This window comes from Artemia franciscana, chromosome 7 (genome assembly GCF_032884065.1).
Source record: "Artemia franciscana chromosome 7, ASM3288406v1, whole genome shotgun sequence".
NCBI classification, from domain to species: Eukaryota; Metazoa; Arthropoda; class Branchiopoda; order Anostraca; family Artemiidae; genus Artemia; species Artemia franciscana.
Window position 1 is genome coordinate 10,484,055 of NC_088869.1, and position 9,322 is coordinate 10,493,376.

At 32.1% G+C, this 9,322-nt stretch overlaps 1 protein-coding gene across 1 annotated transcript; it reads right to left on the bottom strand.

Moving 5' to 3' along the window:
- Positions 1 to 1,304: 1,304 nt before the first annotated feature.
- LOC136028600 (uncharacterized) lies at positions 1,305 to 5,269 on the bottom strand. Its single transcript, XM_065706429.1, has 2 exons — positions 5,121 to 5,269; positions 1,305 to 1,577 (listed from the first exon to the last, which is right to left on the bottom strand). Exons 1-2 carry the CDS (start codon positions 5,262 to 5,264, stop codon positions 1,374 to 1,376), a joined length of 348 nt encoding a protein of 115 aa, XP_065562501.1. The 5' UTR covers positions 5,265 to 5,269; the 3' UTR covers positions 1,305 to 1,373.
- Between the last annotated feature and the right edge of the window lie 4,053 nt (positions 5,270 to 9,322).

Below are 9,322 nucleotides of genomic sequence, written 5' to 3' on the forward strand. Positions count from 1 at the left end.
TCTTGTAAAGATTGCCGTTGCTATTCCATCTACATTATGCTTAACAATAAATCAAAGTATCGTACTGTTTTAAAAAACAGAGGTGTAAGAAAGAATAAAATTTATCGTAAAGAGCAAGGTGTTGAGGAGCTGACAATCCCTTTCATATACGGAATAATTTCTGTTCGTTTTAAGTTTTAATGTAGCTTCTTACTTTCAGTAAAAAAAACTTGTTCTTTTACTTAATTTCTGAACGTTTTTGAGCTAATTCAGGTTTCGATTTTGGTTCACCGTACGTGAATAATTCAAACGAAATTTACGTACTAATTTACTTTTTTTTCTAAATTTATTTTTCCGAAATTTTGGTCTGACGATTTTGGGAAAAATGGGAGGTGGAGGGGACCTGGTGGCCCTCCACCTTTTGGTTGCTTAAAAAAAGCACTAGAACTCCTAATTTTAGTTACGAACGTTTTTATTAGTAATAAACATATCTAACTTACGAACTCTATGTAATGAAACGTACGTAAAGAACATCTTACGTAACCAACATCTATGTTCCCTTATTTCTCTTTAGTACATTCTTTAAGAATCACCTTTTAATCAAAAAGCTCGTTTAATTAGAATAAATAGCTCTTATGAAAGTACTAATAAAACTTTAGCGTAAAGAACGAGGGATTGATTGGGGGGTGAACCCCCTCATATACGTAATAATTTTTGTTCGTTTTAAGTGTAATCCTTACTTTCTGTTGAAAAAATTTGTTTTATACACACATATATATATATATATATATATATATATATATATATATATATATATATATATATATATATATATATATATATATATATATATATATATATATATATATATATATATATATATATATATATATATATATATATATATATATATATATATATATATATATATATATATATATATATATATATAATTAATTTATAAAACAAAATTTGTTTTATACATATATATATATATATATATATATATATATATATATATATATATATATATATATATATATATATATATATATATATATATATATATATATATATATATATATATATATATATATATATATATATATATATATATATATATATATATATATATATATATATATATATATATATATATATATATATATATATATATATATATATATATATATATATATATATATTCTTGGATGCCTTCTTGGGAGAGGGGAATATAACAAGGGCACCAATGAGCAAAACCTTGGGTGGACAGTGTGACAAAGGTGCCAATTATTGACCAAATTGACAAATTAATTCGAAAAAAAGATTGGAAAAAGAAAAAAACAGGGAAAGGAGGCGTCAGAATAAAATCTTTGGGCCGGGGTCCCTCCGGATCACCTGGATTCGTCAGTGCTTGAGTAAAACTTACAACGTATGACTAATTCCTCTTCTTCTGACCTTGGTCCCCAGCCAGCAGAAGTCATTCCTTCACAAGAATAATTACCCTGGAAGAACCTTACCACATTCTCAAGAAGCAATTTACTTTGATCAATGTCGCAAAAATCTTCATCGACATATACATAGCTAGTGTCATTGAGCTTTAAAATATGAAAAGTTAATAAGAAATAGTACATAATATATCCGTTATATAATGGTACGATATAATTAAACGACAAATACATAACAATAAAATTCAAACTTAACTTAAGACTTGGGCTTTTGTATGCAAAACCTTACCCATTTCATTCATAGGAGTGTCTGAGTTTTGTCGTGTTATTTAATCATGTAAATTAACGTAACCGAAAAAAAACTGGCGAAATGAACAACTTCAGGTCATCAAAATTTTAAACAGATTATCAGTAAGACTTGAGATTGTTAACAATCCAATAATTAAGCACTAGGACTGCTGTTTTCGAAAACAGCTTCGAAGCCTTTGGTCCGTAGTTTAAGGGATCTGGCACACAGGAAAAAGCAGGAGATGGTCGAGTACAAGTTATTCTAAAAATAATTTCACTATTTAACAATAATTAACGAAATTAGAATTTAATACACCCCCTGGTTGCTCGAAAACTCTAGTCCAGTGGTTCCCAACCGATTTTGGGCCATACCAAACCAAGACATTTCTAAAATCGTGATGTCCCCTCGTGACATTTCTTTGTTATTAAAAAATTGCTGTGTATTACTGCTGAAGGAAGCTGAAAAGGCCATTAACTTGCAATCTCTTTTGGGTCGTCCTCTAGGGATATTAAAATCAAGTTTTTTTAACTGAAAGTAAGGAGTGACATTAAAATTTAGAACGAACAGATATTAATCCGTATATGAAAGGGGCTGTTCCCTCCTCAATGCCCTGCTCTTTGCGCTAAAGTTTGACTCTTTCTCACAACTCAAAAATATCTTGAGTTTATGTTTTTATTCATGTTTTGGAGTGGTATGCGAACTTATATACCACTTGATTAATTAATCTCGAAATTATTTTCATCCAGCCCTGTATATCTTAAATATATTATTAGGCTTATTTCCTAATGAAAGATTTAGATATCTTATTTTTCTGCAGCTCTAGGGTTTTAGTCAGTGACGACATTTGCTATGAGGTAAGGGGACAACTGCCCCTCACCGAACTCGGTTCTCCCCCCCAGACTCCAGTTTATCCTCTCCCTCCATCTGAAATTGAGTTAGTTTCTTCAAAAATCTAGTCAAAACTAAGATAAGCCTAAATAATTCAAGCATCCTCAGAAACGGCTCTTCTCTCTTTAGTAATAATTTTGTCTTTATGGCACTATACGGCCTATTTTTCATTTTTCACTGTCAGTTCACTTGATTCGGGGAACTTTTGACGGAATTATACCACTGATTTTGGTGTTTCATTTTGGTGTTTCAACATAAGACGATTTTGGTTCGATGTTCAAGATTGACTTTTATCCATCTACAAATTATATTGTCAAAATTTGTTCTCTATTTCTTAAGGTTAAAAACACACTTAAGGGCATAAAAACATGTGAAAAGACGAAACTCTTCCCGTTTTTTTTTTTTTTTTTTCACCAAGGTTAGATCCTTCTCTAAGTAAAGGACCTCCCGATACCTCGTTATGTAATTTTATAACCATTAGTAGGACATACCCCGTGAATGAATAGACCTGGAAAATGAATAAAATGAAATATGTATCTTGCCCTTACGGTATAAATAACACCGTTAGGCTTGTCGCAAAGTCACATGCCTCATAGGGGATCCAAATCTTAAGATACGATGGAAAAACAAGTATTGTATTAAGAAATTAAGGGTTGTACCCAAAAAGAGAAAGAAAACGTTCCCCTACCAGAAGAATTTCATGTTTAAAAAACCTGTCCTAAATTCTGAAAAACATAAAATGATAATTTTGATTAAACTTCCAAACTTACAAATTTAAAAGCTTAAAATTTGTTTCTGTGGGATTTTTATTTTAATCAAAGAAGTTAAATAAAGTTATTCAATAGCTGCAGGAAAGTGATTCGATCTCTCGGGAAACTCTCAACATTCTTAAACGTCTCAAACGTCTCAAAAAGTTTTGAGTGGAGGATAGTTTCACAAATTGTAGATAGTGGAGGATCGTTTCACAAATGCAGTTCATTTTAGTAAAAGATTAGTGCTTCCTTCCCATTAACTATGATAAGAACAATATCTTCTTAAAGAAGTACCAGATTGTTACGAAAAATAATGACTAATAGCAACTTTTCCACGACGTTGTGAGACACCGAATGAGGCCAATAGCGACTGCATATAAATTTATTGCAGGGGAAATGCAATATCTTTGGGGGTGAGGTAGTTACACTAATACAACTAATTATGGAAAAAATAGGAATTTTAGAAATATCTTTCTGGAGGGGAGAGTGCCAAAGGACGCCCCCTATGTCTGCCCCTGTATGAGTTGTAGATGAGACCAGCATTGACCAAGAGGAGCTGGTAAGGTCTTATACATAGCCATAATTAAATAATGGGGATTAATGAAGAAAAAAAGCAAAGAGGAGTCAAACAGCGTATATAAAAAGGCAACAGTAGCGACATTTCCCAATGGGGAATATGCCCCTCCCTCATAGGGAGGGGCTCATCGACAAACAAACTTTCTGGACGAGAAGGGCAACAAATTGAGGTCATTTTGTTCGAGTGTGATATTTTTTGAAGGTTAAAAATATTCAATTTTTTGTGTATTTTGATTATTCAGAAGGGTGAGGGCTGAATGCTTCCTCCCCTCCTCTGTGAGAGTCTCTTGTGTGTACAAGATGTGACAACTTTACCCCAAAAATCACTAAATTCGAAAAAAACTGTGTGTTAAGTTGTTTCCATTCTACAGGTATTTCGAGACTCTGGAAGAAATTTACATTAGGAGAATATTCAGCAGCCCTTCTAGGGGGGACAGGAGCACTTCAAATAATCTGTCTATTAGCCATTAACGATATTTGCTTATTTTGAGTGCATGTTTATAGAATTAGTATTTGGGAATGATTTTAGTCAAAAATCAAAAGCAGTGAAAGCTAACGAAAAAATTGAGCAATTTTGTCACACCCAATTGTAAGTTTCAAATATTTGTAGCTTTCGATTGAAGTATTTGGAAAAATTTTCAAATACACAATATGGCAATTTTATCAGGCAGAATCAGAACATGTAAATATTTTACGGTTACCATTTGGAAGTTGTCAGGGACGCCATCCTGGCACCCCCATGACAGAAGTAACAGAGCTTGTGGATCATTTTCCTTATCATGTCTTCCAATGCTGATGGAAATAAAAATAAATAAAAAAAAAACACTAAGCAAGGCAATATTGTTTTCCTAGAGTATGAAGACTAGTAACTCATTTTCTATATAAAGAGTTCTCAGAAACATGTCCGGGAATTTTTCGCGCCACTTTTCCTTCTTACTGCCTAGATTCTTTTTAAAAGAGAACATCTGAATGTTTTCTCCCCGCGTAGCAGAGCAAAAGTAAGCAAAGATTTTTTCATTTCTAGAATGTTCCAGGTTTTCTAAATACACTTTCTAGAAAGTTTTCTAGGAGCTTTTTCTTATGGAAACTTACCAGCATATACAGGATAAATTAAATGAGGCTGTTTCTCCTGAGATTATTAATGACTTTTCAGCAAAAGAAAAATTTCAGAACTAAATAAAAACTTACATTACACTCTGGTAACTCCTTGAGTAAATCACCGTCCAAGTACCATCGAACACCAACTAGCATTGATGGCTCACCAAAGATGATTTCACAGGTCAGTGTTATATTGGGCCTTTCTGCTTCTATCACTGCCTCTGAAGGCTCCATTTTTAGTTCAAGATCCGGAGGGTCTAAAATTAATATATAATTAATAGCCTTTTGATTTTTACGATTGTATAATAGGATCATATATTATTAATTTTAAAGCACAGCCTTGTTCTAAATTTGAAGATAGGGGCTCAAAACCTCCGGCGTTTTGCACCATTGTGATTTCATTAGTGTGCTTTTCGCCGATCGGCGGCCAATCTTTTGAAAACAATTCCTTGAAAATAATAATAGTTCCCTACTGAACATAAATTGCCTTTTTAAGCTTTATTTTTTAAGTCTATTAGTCCCGATTAGAAATAGGGTGAAGTCCTCATTGATGCTTCTTGAAAAATTGTTAACTTGAGGGTCCTCAACTCTTTGGGCTTCAATGGGTCAGCGATAATTGTTGTGGACAATTATCCAAGTGTTATTAGCCAATTGATAATTAGGTGGACAAGTAGCAAGGCTGCTTACAAAATAATCAAATCATTTTTAGCTAAATATGGTTTCATGTCACCTGGCTTTAAGATTGATCAAAGTTTTCCCGTGTGTAATATTTTGGTATCAAAAAGCTCAAAGGTATGATTTTCAGTAATTTATTATTTTAAACTGCATGCCATTTCACTAAAGAGCAGGCCTATAGCGAATGCAGAAATTAAGTAATATTTCAGTTTTCATAGTTCAAGCCCTAATCGCCACATTTCTGCCACAGAGGTAGCGTAAAATTAAGGTATGCGGAACTAGACTTAACAGTCCTTACCAATGGCGCTGGTCTCAAATTCTTCACCCTTCAGCCAAGACTTGAAATTTATTTTTTATAACTTAACAATATCAAATGATACAATAAATTTAAGGAAAGTGTGATTTTCCATCATTAGGTTTAAGATTAATTTTTCTTCTGAGTGAAATATTTGGGATTCAAAAAGCTCAATCATATGACCTGGGCTTCGTTTATTACTTTTTCCAAACGACGTCACTTTCATTAAATAGTATAATAATCACCAAATATAAACCAAAATAAATATAATCTTCAATAAATCAATAATCAATAAATATATATAATAATAAATATAATAAATAGCCTAATATAAATATAAAAGTAAGTGTAACAAATATAAATCATCAAAGTAAGCCAATAGTTTAGTATTAAATAGCATAATAATCGCCAAATACAAATCAAAATAAATACAATCTTCAATAAATACAAATCAATAATCAATAAATAAATATTATAATAAATATAATATATAACGAAATATAAATATAAAATCAATAATCGATAAATAAATATAATAAACACTCTTTCTGTTACAAACTATCCTATTATATAAAAGGATTCTTAACTACCCATCCTTAAACTACTACTGTTTGAAATTCTATTGACAAAGGAAGTTTCGCAAAAAGTAGTAGTACATTTTAGGATTAAGTCTTTTGCTAATGAAAAGTACTCTATTTATCCATTATGCTCTTACAATGAGTCAAAAGTCTGCCGCTATTTTTGAGAAGAAAACCATAACCGATAACCATGGATGTAACATTAAACTTTCTTCTTCATAACTATGCTCTTTGTGTAGTAGATGTGCTAACTGTATTGGGTCCATTTTTCGTCCATTTATATTAGGGTAAAAAAAATCACTAGTATGACGCGTTCCACAATGATGAGAAAACCTATTGTATCTGCAATAATCATGAAAAACCGCAGAACATGCACAGTTTCATCATTGATAGGCAAAAATTCCAACCTGGTATTCCCGAAGCTGACCTATATCAAGCAATATATTATGCGCACCTGCAACATACCCAACATACCTTCAACATACATTTTGACGTAACCACGTGATTCATGTTTAAAAACCTGTTTTTAAGTTTCTTTAACCCTATTTTCAAACCTCTACATGTATAAAATTAAAATAAAAGTTGCTTGTCCATAACATGCAGCATTACTAAATATTTACATTTATTGATAGTAATTTTGCATTAATTTGGACACTTCTATTTGGTTGATTGTTGGATTGTTGGGTTATACTGTTTTGGCCTAGGTGATTGGATAAGTGAGTGAGGTCAAGACCTTGTTCAAGTCCTCATTTATCTTAGTTGCTAAAGCAGGAAAACATTTCTTTTCTTCTTCCTTTGTGTTTTGTTTTTCTCTTCAGTTAATTTTTAAAACCAAAGAATTACCTTTAACTCATTATATGGGTGATTGGGTGAATGAAAGCCTGATATAAAAATAATAAGACTCTTGGAGGCAAAAAAATTCTAAAGCGTTGAATCAGTCCAAGCCCACGAGCCACCTTTGTTGCAACAACATCACTGCGGTATTTCCACGAAAGATTAGAATCAATGGTAAAGTCTAAATAATGAACTTCAAGAACATGAGCTATAGCCTTATTACAAAACAGAATTCTACCATTAATATTACTATAATTTATTTTAATTAATTACTTTAGTTTACTATCGACTTGCACCTAGAACTTTTATTTCACATGCCTACGCTTGCTGTCCAAGACAAGATAAAACTCTATTTTTTTAGAAGCATGGAAAGCCCCACTGCCCCTCCATCATAAGAAAAGCTAGAAGTTACGCAAAATGTGGATTTCTTATGACCACAGTGATTAAAATAACATCTAAGCGAATATTTCAGTTATATGACCAATAACCATACTGGGCGAAATAGAAGAGGAACTAAGACAAAAAATACCATTAAAAATCTAATCCACGTTTTACAACTTCTGAGAATAACTTTGTCTTTGCTTATATTGAGAAGCTCTTAATCGTGAGTTGGAATTTTATTGTGAGTTGGGCTTCTTTATTCTGCTTTTTCTTTGATTTCACTGAAGACGGCTACTAGTCGTTTAGCCGAAATATTCGTTTTGGTTCTATTGACTGACAGTTATCAGAAAAGTTCGTTTATTCGTTCCATGTAACATTCTTGCTTGCTATTATTTAACTTGATATATCTCATTTTCCAAAGTTCAAGTTGAACTTTCCTTATAGAGAATTTAGTTTTCATGATCAGCTATTGTTCAAACGGAAAAAAAATACAGAACTATGCGGATTCCCACAGGATTAATACAATTTTGGTACAGAATTGTGAGGAACCAGCAAAAAAAACAAACCTACTCAAAAAACTTTGGAGCGGAGTTTACTTTGCAAATTGGCAAAAAAACATGGTTTTCCCCATTTTTTTTCTCCTTTTCAACTTCTACACGGGATGATGATCTCAAGAGTGGAAAAAATTGAAGAAAGGGAAAACTTTTTTGTATTCATTACATAACTTTAAAGTCTTTCTCTGCTTTGTTTCACCGTTTATTTGTTTTCCTGGAAGTTGTCGTTATGATTGCATAGAAACATGAGAGGAATCTTGGAAAATATATTTTCTTCCCCGGGTGGACAATCTTTTTCAAGATATACCAGGGGCTATATGTATGTTCAAGGAAGACAAAAACTTGAGTTACCCATTCTAAGCCATAAATTACCCCCGACGATATAAATAAAAGGTTGATAGGGCTTAGAAGAAATTTAAAACAAACCTCATGTGGCTCCCCACCCCAACGTTTAGTAGTGTAATTAATAGGATATATAATTGATAGAATAAAATGGCAATAAATCATTAATGTTTGTGTTTTTATTTTTACTGATGTGTGTTAAGGAAGGAGTTGAGTGTTGAGTGCTAAGTTAGTAGAGCAGGGCACGCCATGTTTTGGTTTTGTTTTTTTAAACCCTCTTTTGAGGTTAATGTAAATCATTTTTTTTCGTGGATATATTTGATTATCTATCATGCCATGATATTTGGAGGGGATGTAGCTGTATTAAGATTTTTCTCAATGCTTGACGTGAAGTAGATTAAATTATATCAAAAGCTATTTTAACCTTAAATATCATGTCAAAAAATGCTTATAAGTGACTGTGACAACTAGTAAGAGACCATTTTTGTTTAATGTCTTACGTTTTTTAAAGGCCTTTACTTCACTTTTGTCTCTGACGGCCATTCTTGCAGTAATTATTCCATCTTCCGTCGTCCTATTGAACTGATGCATTGTATATCTATTGATTTCTAGAGAAAATACGCACACCCAGTT

What these genes read in the sequence shown, in the direction of transcription:
- LOC136028600 (XM_065706429.1), bottom strand. Translation starts at nt 5,264, where the DNA reads ATGGAGCCTTCAGAGGCAGTGATAGAAGCAGAAAGGCCCAATATAACA. An exon ending in AGGAGTTACCAGAGTGTAAT is followed by an intron (nt 1,578 to 5,120) that starts GTAAGTTTTTAT and finishes CATATTTTAAAG; the next exon opens with CTCAATGACACTAGCTATGT.